The 22,959-nt window shown below is 42.9% G+C and overlaps 1 protein-coding gene across 4 annotated transcripts in view; it reads left to right on the forward strand.

Moving 5' to 3' along the window:
- The window catches only part of ARHGEF12 (Rho guanine nucleotide exchange factor 12), a 112,947-nt gene that overhangs the window by 45,111 nt on the left and 44,877 nt on the right, over positions 1-22,959 (forward strand). For 2 of the 4 annotated variants that reach the window (XM_075909528.2, XM_075909526.2), the window contains exons 2-11: positions 962-985; positions 2,081-2,169; positions 3,741-3,797; positions 16,570-16,668; positions 17,147-17,196; positions 18,075-18,132; positions 18,905-19,083; positions 19,766-19,843; positions 20,479-20,598; positions 21,900-22,034. In XM_075909528.2, coding sequence (XP_075765643.2) covers positions 962-985; positions 2,081-2,169; positions 3,741-3,797; positions 16,570-16,668; positions 17,147-17,196; positions 18,075-18,132; positions 18,905-19,083; positions 19,766-19,843; positions 20,479-20,598; positions 21,900-22,034 — 889 coding nt within the window. The remainder of the gene's footprint in view (positions 1-961; positions 986-2,080; positions 2,170-3,740; positions 3,798-16,569; positions 16,669-17,146; positions 17,197-18,074; positions 18,133-18,904; positions 19,084-19,765; positions 19,844-20,478; positions 20,599-21,899; positions 22,035-22,959) is intronic. The other 2 variants (XM_075909529.2, XM_075909527.2) reach the window with 1 other exon arrangement.

The raw sequence follows: 22,959 nt of genomic DNA on the forward strand, positions 1-22,959 counted from the left end.
ATTGTATGTGTTGTAACTATCTATGTTTCCAGTTTGTCAACCTCGCGGAGCCCTGGGGCACCGTTTGAGAAACACTGTACTAGATAAAACTAAATCATTAAAAACATTGCCTTCCAACTTTTATTGAGTTGCAGCTTCTTTATTTTAGTCTTCTTTTTTCCCCCCCTTCTGTTGCTGTGTGAAGAACCCAGACAAACAGGAAAAACCAACTCCACTCAGAGTGCTGTGAAATGCACAAAGAAAACAAACCGTAGGGGAGAGGGGGAAGGGGACAGAGGAAAATATTTCCCTCTAATTTTTCATTTGTGGTTAAGCGTTACTAGAAAGAATAGGTAAAAACAATTTAGGGCAAAATGTGACCTTAAATTATCTATATTCATTTTATTATACTAGCCACTTTTGCACTGCTATCCAGATATGAATCTAAGAGCACTTGACAATCAGTAATGAATTCGGCTTCCTAAAACTGCTGAGAGTTCTGCAAAATGGTATTAGTATTTCCTGCTATGCAAGCTGAGGCACACGGAACTTGTTACATGTGAAAGGAGTTCTGTGGCAGTGAGAGGAACAGAATCTCTAGGTCTCTTAATGGCTTTGTCTAGTTGCCTAAATCGATGACTTCCATTCTTGCTTCTCCTTTGAGAAAAGATGTTCTTGGAGGTATAGTGTTGATAAGAACAAGGGTCTGGTGTACTGGGATTTTAACCCCACATCTGCCTTTGGCTTCCTGTGAGACCTTACGTAAATTTTACCAGTTTTATTTATCCTGGTTTTACAATTGGGTAAACTGAACTGGTTGGTGATAACTCCATCTTTGGGCTGTGCCGTTCTTTTAGGAACATAAAGGACTTGTAGATAATCTTATGAAAGGCATTACAGAAGTGCAAAACGTCTTTATTAACAATGATATTATGGAGCAAAATGTATTTCAACTACACTTTCTTTTTTCTTTTTATTTCAGGTTTCCTCTCAAAAAACCTACAAGGTAAGATAATGGGGTTTGGTTGTCTATCTTTATGCAAAAATGCCATCTTGAAGCTTGCAGTAATTTAAAAAAGCATATTTGGAAATTGTCCGTCGCTCACTGAAGTAAATCAAATGCACAGATTGATCTGTGTTATACAGAAGTTCAGACTAGATCGTCTCAGTGGTCCCTTCAGGTCTTGAAATCTGTTGAAAGGGAGCTGATGACATTTACAGTGCATGAATTGGTGTTGCCATGTGAAGTTTCTTTAGCATTTGCTCAGTTTATCTGGGATTTGAGATGGTTGACTCTAGGGCTATGTCTAGACTACAAGCCTCTTTTTCGAAAGTATCTTTTGAAAAAGCCTCATTCAAAAGAGAGCGTCTAGACTGCAACCACTTCTTTCAAAAAAGCGAGCCGCTTTTTCGAAAGAGAGCACCCAGACAGTCTGCATGCTCTTTCGAAAAAGCCCTGTTTGCATTCAAGAACACCTTTTTTCAAAAGAGTACTTTAAAAAAAAAAAGACGTTCTTCCTCGTAAAATGAGGTTTACCGCAGTCGAAAAAAACAGTGTTCTTTCGATTTAATTTTGAAAGAAGGCGGCGGCAGTCTAGACACAGGGGAAGTTGTTTTCGAAAAAACCCTGTAGTCTAGATACACCCTACTTTGGTGCGTGATTACATGCTCTTGTGGCACAAAGCCCCTTTTTTTTTGTTTTGTTTTTTAAATCTTTCCTTCTGTCTCCATTTTAAAGTGAAACTTATAGGCAAGGTTTGGGGGGACTGGTGACGTTTGCATGCTCTTTTGCCCCTTGTAAATTATAAATTCATTTTTACAGTGAAATTTGACAAGTTATTGCACCATCAGTTAAGGTAGCTTAATTACTTTTAACACTCAAAGGTAAAAGGTTAAATGCACTTTTTACCTGAGAATTTCTTCTCCCCTTCAGAATTTGGTGTCTGTCTTTAACTCTTTAAATTAAATGTTGCTTAATGCTGACTCAGTATCTTTATTCTGTTTGGTTATTGAGGCTACCTGAAGCTTCTTTGTGAAGTTGTAGCTACAATTGATACTCCTGTGGTGAAGTGATCCAAAATCAGCTGCTTTTGTTTGACAGGCATGGCAGCATTCTGAGCAGAGAGACTCCAGCTGACAAGAAACAGAAGGTTGAACGCTGCAGTAGTACACACGACTTTGATCCTACAGGTAAAGCTTCAGAACTTCCCAGATGAGAGTGCAGCTTTTAAAAGTTATTGGGAATTGTAGGAAATGAGCTCTTATCGGAGTAATATTCAGCACCTGTTTTGTGTAGTGGGATTGCAAAGCTTTTCCAATATACTGAGACATGGCAGTGAAGGTGGGTTGACTGAATTTGGCATGACTTCGTACGTGATAGCTTTCACCTGCTCCAAAATAAATCTAGACTGGTAGTGCCATTAAATGACCTAAATTGTTTCTTATTTTTGAGAAACAAAATAAATAGCCCAAATGTTCAGGAAGCAAATATTTTAGCTTGTGGCTTGGCCTTACTTGTTGGAGATGTGGATATGTAAAAGTTGTGTGGTCACAGCAGCAACTGACTTTCAGTTCCAGTGAGTTTTTAACCTCTGCAACCTTAAGGAAGATAACCTTCTGCAAAATATCTTTTTCTCTTGCACTTGAATTGAAGTTTTATGTACAATTTTTGATGGACATGGTGTCCATTATTTCTTTTTCCTCCTCCTGTAAAGTCTAGAACCTCTTTGTCAACTTTAGAATCTAATGCTGTTTTGGGCACTGGACTGCATGCAAAGATTCTTTCATCTCCCACTAAACCACTAACTCCGTGACTGTTGTGTGTTCGTTAAACTGTCTGCTGGCTCTTGTGTGTAAGCCTACTGGCCCCCATGCAGTGTGCGTTTCTCATGTTTGTGCACTCTGATCCTGCTATTCCATAGGGGACTGTTCAACAGGTGAGAGAAGAATATGAAGTTTGTAGGCTGTGTGGCATGAAGGACATGTTCTTGCACAGAGTGGCTCAAGCTGTTTGCAAACTGGTGTAACTGTTCTGCCACTAGCAGTGAGGTTTCTTTCTGATGTGCAGAAAAAATACTTTAAAATGGGTTTCTGAAGTGTACTTTTTCGGGGAGGGGCAGGGTGATAGAAGGAGGAATTGCATAAGTATGCAGTCTCTTTAGGGTTAGGTAAAATATTTTGATTTGGGATGAGTGAGAGAAGGTCACAGGATTTTGAACTTCAGGTTTAGAATTTGGCTGCCTGGAAAGCGAAGTAGATGATCCTGGGATCTTTTAATCCCAGTGCCCCTTTTGAGCCTTTTGAGGGCTCTTGTCTCCCCTCAGCAGTAAGGTATCTGTGATCTACTTTGATAGATGGATTCTTTTCTAGCCTCCATTACGCTCCTGCCTTTCTAAAGATGGATTCAAAGCATTGTGCACTTTTGTGTATGTAAGCTGTTTTATGATGAATGCCCGGGGGTCTGTACACCTCCAACACTTTTAACCAGAATAACTTTTTTCTAGTTCACTTGTTAGCATAGGGGAGAACTTCAATTATTGCACTTTTGTCTTCTGTTATAGACCCTCACAGTGTGGGGTGATGTGTGGTGTTCACATTTGTTCCAAGTGTTATCACCTGTGTTGTTCTTACCCTATTTGTGTGTTGCATGACTTAACCTAATCGTAGAAATCATTCTGTTTTTTTTTCTTGAAGTTTTATTTTTCTCATGTTTGGTCTCCATATTTTCTATATCTCTTTCCTTTTCTCCTGCTCCTGTGCAGATAGCTCCTCCAAGAAGACAAAGTCTAGCTCGGAGGAGAGTAGATCCGAGACGTATGGTAAGCTAAAGCAGCCGCTGCAGCCTTGCATCTTTCCTATCTGCTCCATGCTTTTTGCCTGTGCACCCAAGGCCTTTGCCTTTTGCTTGCTCTGCATGGCTTGCTTTGCAGCAGGGAGAGGGAAGCTGGGTTTTTAATGTGATTTTAGGTGTGTCGGAGTGTAAGCACTGGATACTAACCCATGTATAGGAAGCACACACTGTCTTCCTTCCATATTACCTTGTCTTCTGTTACCAGTTGGGGAAACTTGCTGGAACTGCTGTGTTGGGAGAATCTATCACCAAATAATTATGGCAGTGTATAAACATGCTTAAGTAAGACTGGACTCTACAGAATTTTGGTGCCAATGGTTGACTGTCCACATCTTGTTTTAACCATGAAAGTTGAGCTGGCTGGGTTAGCAGGGTTTTGTTTTGCAGATTTTTCCACTATTTCCATTTTTATGAAATGGAAAAACCGTTTCACATCAATCCCATGCAAGGGATTGGCAAGGGACTGAGATATATAGACAGATAGTCAAAAGAATAAACACGTTTATTTAATTTTGGGGGGAGAATATTCACTCTACTTGCTTCATCCTGATAAGCTAGCATGGCTTGAACTCACATTTTGCTGCTCGCTTCCGTTCTGGGGGTCTTTAGGCTAGTGGAAATCAGCACATACCTGGTTCTCAGGAAAAGCTCACATCGTATTTCCCAGTTCACCCCCAGGATGTGCCACAATGAAGAATATTTTTCAAAGAATAGCCTGTGCTTGCTCATCTTCCTCTTTTAGCCTCCATCAAGAGTGCTTTTCTTTTTACTGTGGTATGACCGTGGCTTGCTTTTCCGGTAACACTCCAAAAGATGTGCAATCAGAAGGCAGGCTGGGCTTACAGCTGGTAAGCATCTCTGGATCCTATGGGGATGGTAGATGATCAATCAGTCATTGAGTTGGCTGAGTTTGTCTAGTGGACAATCTTCCAACTCTGAGAAGTGGACCAGCCTTTGGATCCTGCATGCTTCCAAGTGAACTGGAGCTGGGAAGAGCCCAGGCACAGTTGTCTCTAGCTCTAAGTCTCTAGAGAATATCTCTGGTGCAGAATCCATACCTGACACTCTTCCTTGGGACTTGGCTCTCCTGCAATGCAGTTGCCCTCGTCCCAGGACCAGTGCTGAGATGTTGCAAACCTCAGAGTTGCTTATGCATGCTTCCCTGAGTTCTCCTCCTGTGGCTGCTCTGATTTGTTGTTGAACTCTTTGGGGTCATATGGTAGCTGGAGTAAGGAACACAGGTTGTATGCAGGGGCTTTTTCCACATACTCGTGCTTCAGTTTCAGCAGGAGTGTTACAGATCCATGGCGCAAACACACCAGAATACAATCTCTCCCACCCCACATACCCCAGAAGTCCTTAGGGAAAGGCATACCCTCCTGCCCTCATCCTCCCTGTCTCCTCTTCATGGAAACAGAGAGCATGTATCCCTTTTAAAAGCAGTCAGATACATTTTCAGCTCTTCCATTTTCTGGCGCCTCGCTATTTGCTTGCTAAGGAAGTGGCTCTTCCAGTAGCAGTCCCAGTGTCTTGTCACAATAGAGCCAGGCTGTATTGATGGTCCCTGTTAGTCTTTCTGCTGCAAAAGTAGGGGGTTCTGATACATACCGGAACAGTTAAAACCCTAAACATTTCACAGAAGATTAAAAAGCTTGCCACACCACTTTCCATAGGGCTCTAGAACTAGTTTTGAGAGGGCATGGCCTGTTTAAGTGCAGCTGGAAGCTGATGTCAAGTCAGGCTTGCCCTGATGTAGCTGTGTGCATATCTGCCGTCTCCAGGAGGAAGGAAAAAGGAAACTTCTTGCCTGAAGGCCAAATGTCAGCATTTTTTAATGTTTCAGCTGACAGACTAATACTGGGGAACCCTTTACCAATTCCCAGTTAGCTAGGGCTGCTTCATAGTGAATGCTGGCTAGATAGTGACCCATGCTGACCATATCCAAATACTTTGAACCGCCACTAACGTCTATCTCAAGCTGCTTAACTGTCGCATATTCAGAGTGTTCCATTAGTTACAGGAAATGCTTGGTATGCCTACTGGAATGTATCTGTGTTTATACTTCTTGCTCACTCTGTACAGTGTCCTGGCTTTTCATGTATTCATAGAGAAAGATGACTTCCTAACTTAAGCCTTTACTTCCGCCAAAATTTCCTGCAGATGCTCTGTCTGTGGCCAGGAGCTAGGAGAGCAGTTTGCAATCCTCCTTCCTTTCCAGTGGCTTTTTGCTGTGTTGGACCTAACCCTTCCTTCTCTCTCCCCTCTGTATTTTCCCCAGCCCTGTGGTACGTGTGGAGAAACCTGCTGTTTGCTTTGGACGGGACCAAACTTTAAGAGTCCAAGCAGAAATAATGGACTAATATTTTTTGCCAGTAACTAGCTATCAGTGCTGTCTCACTTGCCATTGGGTGCTTAGTAATAGTAGTATCTTGAGGTGCAACAAGAAAATGGGGTGTCTTGGTGTGTTCTTTCTTGCTCTTGGAATTCTTATGTGAGGGAGCCATATACCAAGGGTCTTTGAGAAACTCCTTTTGGTTGCTTGAGGAATCAGACAGGCATCTGGTTGCTTGAGGAATCAGATAGGCATTTTCATGACGAGAAATTGGTAGTAAATAGAGCTAACTTTAAATGCTTGACTTCCTCCTTCGCAAACCCAGCTATCCTTCTCCGGTCTGTGTATTCAGTAAAACACTGTAACACAGTACTGTTGGGTGCCATTATAATACAGCTGAATCTTTTGGTGCTTCTTTTTGTCTCATTCATGGAGTGCAATTTTAGTCATGTAAACTGCTTTTAGGTAGATCAGGACCTTGGGCTAAATGCCAGTTAACTTTTCCAGTTTTTCAGTTAATTTGTGGCAAATAGTTTTTGGCATCTTGGGAATTCTCTTCATATCCTTCTTCAATTTTTTTTCTTCTGCAAAATATCTTTTTCTCTTGCACATAATGTCCTGGGTATTTTTGCTCCATAAAGCAGGCTAGACCCCCTGGGTATTAATTTCTTCATTTCCATTCTTAGGATGTGAAGATTGTTGCATTTCACTTGCTTTTGAAAATAGAGTTTGTAGTCTTGTTACAACCCTGATGGAGCCCTAGAGGATTCTTCTTTCTTTGCTCTTCCTGTTTTGTTTGCTTGAGTCCTTCCCATAATTTCTGTTCTAGTCTGTATAGGTTTTTGTGCAGTGCTTGTCATCGTGCTGTCTGAGCACCTTCCAGCAGTGCATTAACCCAACTGATCAGACATCTGTCACGTCTTATGTGTTCTCTTCTCCTCTTTCCCACAATGGTCAGGGGTGTGCAGTGGAAGTGTCTTGTTAAAATATATTTATATAACTATACCTGTTGCTGTGTGTTTCATTAGAGAAGGCAAGATCAAAGAAATGCACCTTGTACTTGGAGTGTGAAGTAGTGAGAATATTGATGGTTTTGGGACAGGTTCGCGGTCTCCTGCACAGACTAGCTTTATTCTTTTTGTTACGTTTGATAGTACCAGGTAATTATCGACCACGGTCTTCATCTCAAAGCATGAGATTTTCAGATATTGTGGGACTAGATCTTGGAGTACTTTGAAAATAAGGACTGAGACCTTGAACTTGTTTCTGTTCTCCAGGAAGTTGATGTAGGGAGCCATAAAGCCTTGTGCCTTTGATAAACCCACTCTTTCCAGTCACTGATGTCTTGAAAAGACTGTTGGGAACCCCCTCATCATTAAAATGGCCAAAAACATATTGGAGCATAATGGGGCACTCAGCCACAGGGATTGAATGTGCCGTTTCCATGGAAGCAAATGCTTCTATTTAATGGTTAGAAGATCCAGGCGCGTGTGTGTGTGTGTGTGTGTGTGTGTGTGTGTGTGTGTGTGTATATGTGTATATATATATATATATAAAAATTAAATAAAATAAGGATATCTAGGCTCACATTAAAATTGTACTAACCTTTCCCTGTGAGTTAGAGGAATGACTTCTGTTTCCATATTAATGGAAGAATCTGCACAGTTCTGATCTTGGAATATTTGTGTTATGAACCCATAAATTGAAGTAATAGCAAGAGTTGAGGGAAATTTGAAACTTCCATCCTATGGGACGTTCTAAAATTAGTTTTCGCTGCAAATTGGGGCAAAAGGTTGACACCACTCAAATTTGGGATGGAAGGAAATTCAGAAAAATCTTGCCACCTGTGATTGGAATAAAATATTTCATCCTTCCTGAGATCAAAAATGTTGGTTTTAGCATAAGCTCACCCAAAACACTTAATTTGAAGTGTGTTCAATGTAAAACTGTGTTTTCCCTCACTGTGGTGCATTACATCATAAGAGTGCTCAGTTCAAGAGCGCAATGCCCCCTTCTCCCCTTAGGGGTCAAGTTTCATAATGCACCCAGAGATGTGCAGCTCCATGGTCACTACACAGTGTGAGGGAAATCTGCATTGCATAAGGGAAGATGTAATTTAGAGCCTTTATTCTCAACCCCTGTACTGGGCTGCCTGAAGTCCTATTAGGCAAATATGGCTGAATGTTTTGTTGAACTGATTCAAAATGAAACTTTCTGGGTCAGTTCAAAACCTGTAATATCCAAAATTTGGTCAAAATATTGTGTTTTTTTTTCTTTTTTGGCCACATCCCCTGCATTTTTCACGAGACAGTTCCAAGCCAGCTCTGATAATAGCTAACACTTCCATACAACTTTGCCCTCTTAAAGACCCCAAAGCACTTCAGATTTTCCCTAATGGCTCTGACTCATCGCTAAACCTTGGTGGTGAAAGACACTCTTCCTGCTTCCACAGTCTTTCACGTACACACTGTGCAGGAGGGGAAAATAAGAATCCTCTCCAGTTGAAACTGTGGAGAAGTTCTTAAATGGTCCAAATGTAAATGTACAAACTGTCAGAGGTCAAACACCTTTGCAAATACACTTGAGGCTCTTTAATCTGGCAACCCTGGGAAGCGATATTAAAGAATTTGCCAGGCCAGGGAGTGTACTGCAGAGTCGGGGGATGAGGATGGGGGCACTTCCATTGCACTCTGCTCCTGGGGGGCATACGTGTCTCTGCTTCCTGCTGCTCCCAGGCACTGTCTCCCATTATGGCACTGGTGGGGAAAAGCCTCATGCTGCCTTCCCCCATCTGGGGAGAATCGGAGTGGTAGCATGCAGAGCCTCTTCCTCCTCTGCCTGCTAGGATCTGTACCGTGCATGTTCCTGAATTAGGGACACCCAAAACACGGAGGTTCATGTGTACCGTGCTATGTCAGTGATCATGAAAAGCAAGTAGAATAGTGATAGAGATGCAGCCGTGTTAGTCTGGTCTAGCTGAAACAAAAGACAGAACTATGCAGCACTTTAAAGACTAACAAGATGGTTTATTAGGTGATGAGCTTTCGTGGGCCAGACCCACTTCTTCAGATCAATATGTGGAAGATGCATGTTGCTTCAAAGAGACTTTAACTCCAGACTTCAACCAAAAGCTTCAGAATTGTCATTCATGCTTAAATTTGACACTTTATGTATGGGTTTAAACAAAGACTCTAATTATGTCACCCATTACAAAGATAGCTTCCCCAAATTATCACCCCTAATATCATTACCTCACAGAAACTTCCCCTATTATCACCCCTGTGTCATTACCTCACAGACACTAACCTTCCCCCCTCATCCCCACTCTGTTCTAAAATTTGATTTGTCAATTTCACATGTGTTCATTTTTTTTGATTGTATCACTTTCGTATATATGGTTGTACCGATTTTCTTCCACATATTGATCCAAGGAAGTAGGTCTGGCCCACGAAAGCTCATCACCTAATAATCCATCTTGTTAGTCTTTAAAGTGCTGCATAGTCCTGGTTTTTGTTTCATGAAAAGCAAGGACCTTGACTCTTCCTGTCATCCAATCACAGCACTTGTTAGCCTTGTGGTATTGGTCCAGTAGTGAATCAGAGAGGAAAGTGCCACCTACTGAATAACTAGTGTCTAGACTTTCCTTGGAACTCTTTTTCTAATACTGACTATGCTCAAACCTGCTTAACTAAAAGGTGATCTTGAGATAATATGGCCTCCGGCCAAGAGCACAGTAGTTGTTTGCGCTGAGTATGAGAAGGGATTTTTCTTGACTTTGTCCTTTTAAAAAAAAAAAAAAAAAAAAAAAACCTCACTGAAAGGACTGCATAATATGAAACTAAGTATAGGAATCACAGTTAAGGTGACATACCTTTGTTCCCCAGAGCAGACTAATTTTCACTTCTTGTCCCTGCTGGTTACCAAGAGATACAAAATGTTCTCTTGGTGATAAATGTAATTACGGAGCTACAGTTCACCCTGGTCTCTGGCTGGAAAGATGGAGGTTGCAAGCTGAGGGGTCTCAGGAGAGATGTCTCAAGACACTTCTACAAGCATGGACTCGTATCCATGAAGTAGGAACATCAAGGATTGGAATGAATTATGTAAAGGCAGGGGAGATGACTGAAGGCTCCCACTTCATTATGAACTTGTCAGGGATAATTAACTTGTTGCACTTTGTGTCACACTAAATCACCAGACTCAACATAATCAGTGTGATGCTCTAATATTTCATGGCAACATTGGTCACTAAATCACAACTGTGCCAGAGCTCCTTGAAAACATCCAGCAACTTGTCTTGGGTGTGGTTTTTAATAACGCCTATCCGTCACGGTTCTCCAGATCATCAGAGCTGCATGCCACTGAGTTAAGTCTCAAATGCAAGATCACACGTTGTTGTGCAATCTCAGTTTCATAAGAACAGGCACAGGCATCAAGAACAGAATAACAGTATTTTGTTAAAACTCCTTAGTCAGTTGCTTAATGGATTTTAATTAATAGAAGTGAACAAATGGCCAACTTGAACATGGTTATTCCTTCTCCCTGCCAGAGCAGAATGAAACAGTGCACTTGAGTCTTACACTTGTTCCCCTCCTTGGGGCTACGGCTATACTGCCATTTTTTTGCAGAAGATGATATGCAACTTGTGCCCGCATTTGCATATCTTCTCCCGATTCTTTTTGCGGAAGAGGTTTTGCTGCTATTTGGTCCAAATGTCGCAAAAAAACCTTTTTTCACAAGACCTCTTATTCCTCGTAAATCAAGGTTTACAGAGTCTTGCAAAAGAGGTTTTTTTTGGCGACATTTGGCCCCGTCTACACAGGGCCAAATAGCAGCAAAACCTCTTCCACAAAAAGAATCAGAAGAAGATATGCAAATGTGAGTGCAAGTTGCATGTCTTCCTCCACCAAAAAAGGCAGTATAGCCATAGTCTGGCACAGACATAGAAATTACTCTACTGGTTAAAGAAGGCTAGTCGAGTATCCTTTCTGACAGTAGCTAAAATGAGGCCTTCCATCTTTGTGCAAGAAAGCAACATAAAGAGCAATCGTGTAATCAGTTTTTGTTTCAAGCACGTATGGTTGGTTTGGGTTCCTTTTGTCAGCTAGGATATCCAGTACTCCAGGTGAAGACCTGAATTTTGTTGTTAATGCCGTGTTTTACTTAAGGTTAGGAAAAGAATCAAGCCCATGTGTCTTTGTAGATGACTGTAGGGAGGAGATGGGAATTAACCAATTCTGACTGCTGTGGTCCTAATTAGACTCCCCTCCATCTTTCTGCATCTGCTGGCTTGTTCTATATCTGTAAAATCCAAAGGAGACCAGGAGTCAAATGTAGAGGTGAGATATAAAGGAATCTAACCAGATTTGCTACATTTGGGTAGTTTAGGATGTGGATTGCATGTCAATAAACAGGTCTTGGGTAGTGTATTGTACTCCCTTGTGCAGTTGGCACCTTGTTTATTTGGGGAGCAAACTCTTCCACACAACCATCTCTAGTATTACTGATTCTAGAAATTTAAAACCAACCCACACAGGAAATGAAGGGATTATGCACTGGCAGAACTGTACTGTGTTTTTAAACTAGGAAGGCTTCTTACTAGTAGAAAGACTGCCTGAGATCTTACTCATAAAATCTGAAGGTCTGGCAGCAGAGTTTTAAAAAGGGCCCTTTGAAACAGTACATGTTCCCTTTTCCACCCTGCCCTGGGGCATCATTCTTGTGAAGTGATGCTTAGCAAAGTTTGGTGATGTATAGAAATTGGAGGTGAGGGAAAGAAAGGGATGTTCTTTCATCAGGAAAACGAGGGGTGTAAAGGGAAGTGCTTCTCTTCAGCCCCCTCTTCTCATTCCTCTCTTGGTTCCATTCTATCAGTTTGCTGCTTGTCACTGAGGAAAACAGAACTGCTTCTCCTTTACAGTGGGAGGGAAAGATTTGTTGCTAGATGATGAGTAGAAGGCAGCAGAGGTTCCACAGACAGCACAGGACGAAGTGTGTTCTGATTTATGCTCATTTACATTGGGAGTAACTCCAGTGAAGTCAGCAATAGCCATAGTGCTCTACAAGTGGTGTGAGACCAGAATCATGCCCAAGGTTTCCTTCCCACCTTACTACCACTCATCCTTTCAAACAACATTCTAGGGGGATGGCCCTAATGGGATATGTGACGTAGTGGGGGTGCTGTCTGCTCTGTAACCCTGGGTCCCCCTGCGCTATGATGTGTGATTCCCACTGACTCATCCACATGTGTATTAACCCAGACACCTGGGCTCAGCCTGAGGAGATAACAGGGGAATCCCCAGGGGCAGAGACAAAGGGAGAGAGGCAGAGACCAACACCAGGTTTCAGGGGAAGGGGCAGTTGCTGGCTGGAAAACATGAAGGAAGCAGCCTTAGCTGAGGGCTGAGGGTCTAGTGATGACAATGTACCCCCTAATCCAAGGGGTCTGAGGCATCCTGGCCCTGACTCCTGAAACCACATCCCGTCTGTGCTGTGCTGTATCCTGGATGAGCAATAAACCCTTTCTATACTACTGGTTGGCGGAGTCTCATCTTGCTGCGGACGGGGTGCAGGATCGGGGGTGTACCCAACGTGCCGCCATACAGCCCTATTGGGATAATATTTTCCGCACTTTATTCCTTCTCTTCTCCCCTTCACACAAGACATATCCAAAACGTAGGTCACTGCATGATGCTGGGAGAGCCACTCCTGTTTTTCCCCACTGCATCTGTGTAGAAGAGTTTTGCCTGGTGTTGCATGAATGAATGATTTAAAAATAAGAACGGTCCTTTGTTTTGTTAGCTGGTAGAGTGTAAATTGCTATAAAGATTATTTCTTATTTTTATTGCAATAAGTCAAGTTCCCCATCAAAGTAGGGACCTGTTGTGCTAGGCATTGTATGGACATTCAGGGAAATGCAATTCCTTCTGCAAAATATGAAGTCTAATTCTAAAGAGCTGCTATTTTGTATTTACATATTAACTAATAAGGGTGATGGATAGTACAGAAGATTGGCTAGGGGTAAAGCATGTGGAATCTTTGACTGGAAGCTCCCAGGCTTGTTGAAGCTGATGACTTTACTATTCTGAAATTGTTCAGGAGAGTGTATAAAATGAATGTGGGTTCTCGGTGTGTAGGTGTCCTTATTTGAGACTCTCGCCGTGATTAGCATGAATTCTTGCTTGGAACAGAGAAAAGTAGGAATGAATGGGGTACTTCCCTCTCGCCTGTAAAAGAAGCATCCTAGAATGCTAGAACTGGAAGGGACCTCGAGAGGTCATCAAATCTAGTCCCCTGCCCTCACGGCAGGACCAAACACCATCTATCAACCCAGATAGATGTCTGTCTAGCCTGCTCTTAAATATTGCCAGTGATGGAGATTCTACAACCTCTCTAGGCAATTTATTCCTGTTCCTTGTCACCTTGATAGGAAGTTTTTCCTAATGTCCAACTGAAACTCCCTTGCATCAATTTAAGCCCATTACTTCTTGTCCTATCATCAGAGGTTGTAACAAACTTTTAGGTATTTGACAGCTGTTATGACCCTGTGTTCTTTTTTCAAAACTAATCATACTCATTTCTTTCAGTCTTCCCTCGTAGGTCATGTGTTCTAGGCTTTTAATAATTTTTTGTTTTTCTCCTCTGGACCCTCTCTAATTTGTCCACATCTTTCCTGAAATATGGTGCCCTTGTTTTTCTTCATTCCATTTCCAAGAGAACACTAGCTATTCAAAGTGTGGTATAAATCTAAACCAATTCACCTCTGCAGCAGTCTTTATATCTTTATTCTGCAGACTTGGAAATTGAGGCACAGCAAAAACTTGCTTAGGTCTTGTGGCAAATTAAAGGAAGAGCAGGGATTAGAACTTCCTAGTTTTGGGCCTGCACTTTGATCATGGGATTGCTCTGCCACTCAGTGGGAAACTAGCTGTTGCTAGTTTCTGAGCAGTTGCATGTCGAAATAAATGTGGCTCATGGCTTTGCCCTTATTGCCATATCTCTGCCTTGTTTAATACCTTCCCTGTGAAGCTGAAGAACCCTAAGAGGTTAGTTTGTTTACAGAAAGACATGAAGCGGGGCAGAGGGAGCAGGGTAAAGGATATTTAGATTATTTAGATGTCTTTAAGCAGGCAGGACCTGATGAAACTCGTCCTATGGTATTTAAGGAATTAGTAACTGTCCTCAAGAATTCATGGAGGATGCGTGAAGTCCCAAACCATTGGAGAATGGCAAAGATAGTACCCCTGTTTTAAAAGGGGGAAAAACTAGGAGGATCTGGAGAACTATAAACCAGTCAGCCTAACTTTTGATACCTGGAAAGATACTGGAACAAATTTGTAAACAATTGCTTTGTACAGGGAGGATAATAAGGTTATAAAGAGTAGCCATCTCAGGCCCATCATGGATTTGTCAAGAACAAGTCATGCCAAACCCACCTTATTCTTTGACGGGCTTGTTGGCCTGGTGGCTAGGGCGGAAGTAGTAGACTTGATGTATTGTGATTTCAGTAAGGCTTTTCACACAGTCCCACATTGTCCTAAGCAAGCTAAGGAGATGTAATCTAGATAAAGTTACTGCAAAATGAATGCACAACTGATTGAAAGATCATATTTACAGAGAAGTTACCAGTTTGACAGCAAGCCATTGGTAGAATGTCTCTACGGGGTCTGACGGGTCAGCCTGGGCACTGATAGTATTCAATATTATCGTTAATTTATATGGGCAGTAGAGTGGAGAGTACATCTTCCCAAAATTTGCAAATGTTACCAATCTGGCAGAGATTGCAAGCACTTGAGAAAACAGGGTTAGAATTCAAAAAGTCTTTGACAGAGTGGAGAATTAGTCAGCAGCATGTAATCTAATATAGACAACTGCAAAGTACATCATTATAAGAAAGAAATTAATCATGCAACTACAAATGAAGAATACCTGTCTGGAGGAGTGGTCGTGTTGCTGAAAAGAATGTGGGGGGGCTGTCAAGAATCAGAAACTGAACGAGTCAGCAATTAGCAAAAAGGCTAATATTCTGGAGTATATTAATGGACACGTTTGTAAGACGTGAGAGGTAATCGCACTCTTCTTGGCACTGGCGAGGCCTCAGCAGGGATACTGTGCTAAATCCCAGGTACCACATTCAGAAAAGATGTGGACAAATTGGAGAGAGTGCAGAGAAAAGCAACAAAAAAAGATAAAATATTTAGAGAACCAGGCCTGTGAGGAAAGGTTAAACACACAACCTGGGCACATGTCGTCTTCAGAAAAGAAGACTGAAGTGGGGAACCTGATGATAAACTTCAAAAATGTTAAGGTCTGATGATAAAAAGAGGACGGTGCTTAATTGTTCTGCATATCCACTGAAGGTGAGATGAGGTAATGGACTTAATCTGCGTCAAGGGAGATTTGTTTAGACATTAGGGAAAACCATTCTAATTACAAGGATAATTAAGCTCTGGAAGAGGCTACCAAGGGTGGTTGTGGAATCTCCATTGTTAAAAATGGGTTGTTGGCCTTTTTTAAGAGCATGTTGCACAAACACTCATCAGAGATGGCCTAGGTTAGTGGTTTTAACCTTATTTAATTTGCAGAACCCTCTCTTCCTCCGCCCCCCCCCACCAAAATTTTTTTGAATAGAATTGTTGGACCCCTTTGAACATGTTAGACATAGTGTGCAGACACCAGGGGTCTGCTGACCATAGGCTGAAAAGCCCAGCCCTGGTTTACTTGCTCTTACCCTAGAATGAAGGAAAGGATTAGATGACCTATGGAACCTAGACACCTCTCCCCCTCCCCCCCAACCCTACATTTATAATATTCTGTGCAAACTTGTTTTGATTTGTAAAAATTTACAACACAATCTGCTGACTATAGCTTGATCTATCCCTGGGGTTGGGGATTTTTTTGTTGTTTATATTTGGTCATATATAAACATGCTGTTCGGTATTTGGTCATATATAAACATGCTGTTCGGTATTTGGTCATATATAAACATGCTGTTCGGTATTTGGTCATATATAAACATGCTGTTCGGTATTATTTATTTATCAGGTGCATAGAATATGATGGCAAATCTAGGTGCTATGCAGAGAATTATTGGGCTGGGCAGAGCATGGTTGTGCACAATGATTCATGTTCATAGTTGCTTTCCTTAACAGTCGCTTTTACCTCCAGTCTCATCTGATGTTCCAAAGCTACCCGCATCTCTGCTGTGTGTCGCTGTGTCATGTAACCAATTCAGTGAGCTTGCCACACATGTTTCTGGATGTATGCCCTATTTTTGTCTTCTAGTACAGGTTTCATTCAATGTCTTGTGGCGGTCTATCAGGATAAGGTTCTGGACTGATGCCTTGCTTGTGTGTTTTTGTATTTTTCCCCCCCTTTCGTCTCCTCTTTCCCCACCTTACTTGTGCAGGTCTTGTTCAGCGCTGTGTTATTATCCAGCGGGATGAAAATGGATTTGGGCTGACAGTTAGTGGAGACAATCCAGTCTTTGTGCAGTCAGTCAAAGAAGGTAAGCTGACTTGCTAAATGTGCTAGCAGACAGCAGTCCACAGGGCTTCTGTCCAGGGCAGGGAAGCATGTGAGAGGGGAAGAGAGAGATTCTAATAGCAATCCTCCAGGGCAAGGAGCTGTAGCCATCACAGATCGATGGTCAGATGCATGAGGACAGACAAGAGTAGCATTGGATTGCATGAGGCTTCCCGTCTCTCTAGTGTCTGAATTAATCAGCAATTTCTCCATTCTGTGTGGGACAGAAAATAAATGAGTTTTTATAATGTGGTCATGATGCGTCACTTGCAATGTGAAACTGTAACTCCTGGAATCATCAGGCTCATGCGAATGTCCTCTATAGATAACTCAGTTCCGCGTTGGAGAGCGGGGGCTGGGGCTAGTACAAGGGGCGGGGTTTATGAGCAGGATTAGAAAGAGGAGGATGTTTCTCTAGTCACTGGAAGTAGAAATGGATGTTAAGTGTGTCTCTCCTCTAGATGGAGCAGCCATGCGGGCTGGAGTGCAGACAGGTGATCGAATCATCAAGGTAGGAGCGCTTAGTGCGATTAGTGAAAACGATCTCTGAGAAATCTAATATAGTAGTAACTGCTATTAACTGTTGGCAAATGCAGGTATTTTAATGGGGACCACCGATCTGCACGCTTCTCTAATCTATTTTCCCATTTTGAGACGAGCCGCTGACTGTGTAATGTCAGTTGGCATATAACTTTCTAATGGAGGTGGTTGTTCTCATTTCAGAACATCCCTTGCAAGCTTCTGTACCTCCACTAGTTCAGATTTCACACGCCGAGAAAGGCCAATGAATGTAGCGAGAGGGAGAGTCAGTGAAATTTTGCCGTAAATTGAAACACACTTTGATTCCCCATGTATTCTAAGTCTTCTCCCTTTTGATCGTAAACAAATAATAAATCTAGGCATTTGGCTGTGCAATCCTCCAGGGAACCAGTGCTAAAAAAATCCTACCTCCATTGAAGTCAATGGCAAAACTTCCACTGACTCTAATTCAGCTGGGATTTCCACCCAAGTGAATTAACTAGTGAACTAAATGAGCCAAGGCTAGATTTTCCTCTGCTTCCCTACTGTTTTCTTCACCAAGATTTGCTCTAGTGCACTGCTGCTTTCTGCATGAGATTATCAGCAAAGGGAAAGCATCATATTTCTCCTTTCAAACTACCACTCTGCATTTTTAACATGTTTATAGTGGGAGGGAGGCCTTATCAATTTGCCTTCTCAAGTGGCACCCGAAAGTGGGAGCATCCTGTTCGTATATTAAAGGGCATGAAGAAAGTGAGAGCAAACCTCTGTCTAGTGGCTTCACTCTTCGTTTTTTGAGACACGATGGAGCAGTCCCTCTAAGGCAGAGACTAAAAAGTTTAATGCTCTGCTTCCCCCCCTTCCCCCCAGGTGAATGGGACTCTTGTGACGAACTCAAACCATGGAGACGTGGTGAAGCTGATCAAGTGTAAGTAAATGCAGACTAATGCATATTTGCAATGAACTCGTTGAAACCATAAAGGAGAAGATCGGTTAAGAGGTGCGAATACTACCTCCGCTATCAGGCAGTTAGTAATGGAGTCTCGCTGTGCCATTGACTGTTATGCCACCTGTCTGACAGTGCAGGGTATGTTTAAAGTAGAGGTGGTCAAATGTAGTTTTTAAGCTCTTTGAAGGCTAGGGGAAGATTTGATGATGTTTCGGTAGATACGGATTTTTTTTGCTCTTTCTCTTCCTACCATTATCCTATGGCCAAAACTACCTTCTCTTCTGTTCCAACTCCCCCATCGGCTTCATTTCTCCTTGTTTTGCCTCTTTAAGGTATGTCAGGCCTTTGCATGTGACTGATAGTTGTCATTCAAGCTGTATCTCCTGTAGGTAGGTTGTCATGCTGCAGTAGGGGAATTTGTGCTAGTTCATTCATGCAGGAAAGGGATGTGTTAGTTCTTCCCAAAGTAGCCCATGTTAATTCCTTGGTGACTACAGAGATGTATCCTAACATAGATTTATCTGGCAGACTTAAACATATGCTGTCATTGTGTAAGTGATTATAGGTTTGGGGCTACCTGAAGCTTAAAAGAGCTTTCTGGAGCAGAACTCACAGCATTTTCAGGCTCTTGGTGGGAGTAAACACCCTTTGACAGATTAACATGACGCATAGTCTGTTGCTTGTCTCTTGAGAGCTGTGAATAGTCAAGTGTAAATGGGTCTGAAATGTGAATTGTTCTTTCTCTGCCCAGCGGGTTCCTATGTAGCTCTCACTGTGCAGGGGCGCCCACCAGGGTCGTCCCAGATTCCGTTAGCCGATTCTGAAGTGGATCCAGCAGCATTTGGGCATATGTCTCCCATCATGACATCTCCCCATTCACCTGGGACATCTGGAAACGCAGAGAGGATTACTAGCCCTGTGCTGATGGGGGTAAGATTCGACGGGCCCTTTGGAGCAGGGTTGGTTGTGCAGTGGGAAAATACACTAATGTTTCATCTCCAGAGAGCTATTTTCCATTCTTGGTCAGCTGGAATTTGTATTCTGTTCATAATGGACACTTGCCAATGGCAAAACTACCATTCAGCTAAGCATCGTATATGTGGAGGAATGTAGAGAGAGCAGGGCTGGAATAGTAGGACTGTGCAGTCCTCCTGGACATTTACTAAGAAAATTTCATGATGGATATTTCATAGACCCATAGAGCTGGAAGAGACCTCAGGAGGTCATCAAGTCCAGCCCCCAGCCAGGGCTTTGTCAAGACAAGACTTAAAAACCTCTAGGGATGGAGATTCCACCACTATTTGCACATGGGCTGCCTCTAGCCGTAACCATAATTCCATAACATTTGTTAGCAACCAACTGTAAGAAACACAGGCTTCTAGGGGTGAGGAAATGAGCAATTGCTTTGGGTGAGGGATTTAAAAAAGATAAACACAAAGTTCTGGCGGCTATGTTCAAAGGCAGGTGGGTAGAGTCACTGTAGGATAGTGACTGAGGAAACTGCTGAACCAGTTTGAAAGGGTTTGTAGAGACCCTGTATTTAAGAAAGGGTGTGAGTGAGCATTTCCATGTTTTTCCTTTGAGTGCCTTAACATCTGTCCATTTTTCTCAGGAGGAGAACAATATTGTTCACAACCAGAAAGTGGAGATCCTGAGAAAGATGCTGCAGAATGAGCAGGAACGGCTGCAGGTACTGGAGAGAGCTGGGGGGGGGGGGGAGGGGGAGCAGAAGGAAGAGTTGAAAATAGAGACCAGCTATTGAATCCTTCATGAGTACTTGATCAATTTTCAGATGGTCTGTATCATGACTGTGGGGGAGCTTGCCTGTGTCCCATCACCATGGTGGAGACAAGGTGTTCGGGACTGATTGACAGTTGAATGCTTAAGAGTGCAGGAAGTCTTCTCTTTGGGAGGCTTATGTGTGCATCTCCTCCTTTGGTCCAATCCTGAGAGATGCAAACATCTGTGAATCCTGTTGAAGGAAACAGGTGCGAACCCACAGCTCCTTTCTCAGGATTTGGCTCCAAATTTGCTTGCCTCTGGGTATGGCAAAAGATGTATCTCTTGAATTGAGCAGCCCTGGGAATATGGCCTTCAGTGGGAATTTCTTCATAGTTAGGTTGTGGAGAAGAGAGAGGAGTGCATATTATTGTAGGTGCTGTAGTACCCAGTTGCAACAGTAATAGATGTACAAATAATTCCATTAAATGGTATTTGTAATTAGTATTTCTCAGACATGCCGCTGGCATGAAGATGAGTCAGTGACTGCAGCTTCTAGGCGTCTGTCGCAGGAATAGCTCACCAAATGCTTATTACATTTTTCAGTCCTTGCAGGAAGATTACAGCCGAACACCCACCCCACGACTTCTCAAGGAGATACAGGAAACTAAGAAGCACATCCCTCAGCTGCAAGAGCAGCTGTCCAAAGCCACAGGTTCTACTCAGGTAATGCGAGTGCTGAGAATCCTATCTGTCCACTCCAGCTAAGTGTACTGTATGAAAAGCTTTGTGAGTGAAAGCAGGGTGTTTCCTGCCAGTTCCTGCCAGTTTCCACCCACAGACCCGCACCGCCTACCTTCATTAGCAGTCCAGATGCATACATAATTTTTTTTTTAAAAATTGTTGCTAGGCTCACAGAAGCTGGTAACTCACAGTTCTGTATATGATAAAATTACAGTATTTAATCAGAAGTTACAATGCACAGTTCCTCTGTCTTAGGAAATTGGGAGAGGCTGTGTTAAATCAATAAGGTACAATTGTATGTTAGTGATTTGATCTCTGTTTGTTTCTGTATCTTTATTTCATTTTTACTTTATAGTCTATCAGATATTGCAGATTTAACTGTTCAAAAAAGAACTAGATAAGTTCATGGAGCATGGGTCCATCAATGGCTTTTAGCCAGGATGGGTAGGGATGGAGCTCCTAGCCCAGGGGTGCGCAATAATTTTTGCCCCAGGGGCCACTTCAAAATTTTTTGAAGTAGCCCCAGGCCTCCCTGTAATGGGTGGGGCCTAAACAGGAAGGGTTATGGCCAAAATGGGAAGGGGTGGGGCTACCCCTCCTCCAGACCATGATTGGTCTAGGGGTGGGGGAGCCCCTTTGCTCTCCCTTCCCACTAGGCACTCATGCCCTGGAAGAGGCTTGGCATGCTCCCCCACCCTCAGGCCAATCAGAGTCTGGGGGCAGGGGAGCACGCAAAGCCACCTTCTGCCCTGCAAGGAGCACGAGACGCTTTGAAATGCCGCGCCGGGGGGAAGCGGAGGAGACTTCACATGCTCCCCTGCCCCCAAGCAAATCAGGGCCTGGGGGCAGGGGACCTACATGAAGCTTCCTTCGCGCTCTCCTTCAAAGCGCCATGTGCTCCTGGCAGGGCGGGAGGAGGCTTCGCATGCTCCCCTGCCCCCAGGCCAATTAAGGTCTGGGATCGGGGCAGCGCACGAAACCTTCTCCACTCTGCCCCTGTCCCGCAAGCACAGTGCAGCACTTTTAAGCATGCCCCCCATTTCCTGTTGACCAGTAGAAACAAATTTTTCCACATTGCATATTGTAAGACTGCACATGAGCACTGTGCTCTTCATGTTATTTCTTAGAAAAGCATCCCTCACCACTTCATCTGGCGTTTTACAGATCAAGCAGCTGAGGTCAGATTTTGTACCTGCTAATCATAAGTGTTCTACTCAGTAAACATGCAGTTGTCACCTCAGCGCCCTGCTTTGGCCAGGCTCTTACAATATTCTCTTTCTTAGGATGGAGTGTTGTTCTCCAGACCTGTGACGGAATCGCTGCAGATCAGTGAAGGAGAGGCAGAAAGTGGGGATGGGCTGAGCAAACTAGATTACAGTAGTGGTGACGGGTCCCGGCCAAACAGTGACATTGCTGATGTGAGTATAGGATAACTCCAAAGCTCTACCTTTGTCCTTGTGAGGTTTTTTTTTCTTTCCCTATCAAAGGTTTTAGGTTGACAGGTATGCCCCCTGTGTGTTATGCATGTATTCTCTTTCACACACCCACACACAGTACACGTGCAGCGCCTTGAGGGATGTACCAAAGACTGCTAATGAGAAGCTTGCAGTACTAGTCTTCCCTGAGATACTGTAAAAGGAAAATACCATGTTTTTCAGGGTTGGGTTTTTCTGGCGCATTCCCTGTTACCAGGCAGAGAGAGATGAATGCCAGTGTGTTACAGAAATGAGGCAAACTTCAGTATCTGGAAGAACATGTTAATATTCCATTTGTGGTTAAAATGACTCAGAAACACAGGGCAAGGTGCCATGAGTGTGAGGAAAAGCATCACTCCTACCAGATATCCATCAGTCATTTACTAGTAGCAAGAGCCTTTTCTTGTAATGACCCATCAGCTAGCTATCTCAGTACTAATAAGACCCCTTTGCTGAAATGTCTTGGTGTGCAGGGGAATTGGAACGGGGGCTATTATAACTTTGGATGTATCCCTTAACTTTTGGGTCAGTCTTCTCATCTATGTATTGGGCATGATAATTACTTCCTCCTACTGGATTGTGTGAAATTCCATATTTTTTTTTAAATACTTTGATATCCCTGAGAGAGAGCTGCTCCGCCAAGTAATTATGTCATTGCTTTTCAATTTTAGGCCTATAATCTTACTGAAGCATAAAGTTAAGACTTCATAAAAACTATACACCCAAGATCCTGAAACAATCTTTGCAGAGTTGAAAAATGATTTATGAGAAGGGTGGGCCAAGGGGATCTCTTCCCTCTACAAGAGAGCCCAGCTCAAGAGATGCAAGACTTTGAAAGGGAACCTGTTTTTTACTGACAGCCAGCAGT

Source organism: Pelodiscus sinensis, chromosome 25 (assembly GCF_052426305.1).
Source record: "Pelodiscus sinensis isolate ZL-2025 chromosome 25, ASM5242630v1, whole genome shotgun sequence".
Taxonomy (NCBI): Eukaryota; Metazoa; Chordata; order Testudines; family Trionychidae; genus Pelodiscus; species Pelodiscus sinensis.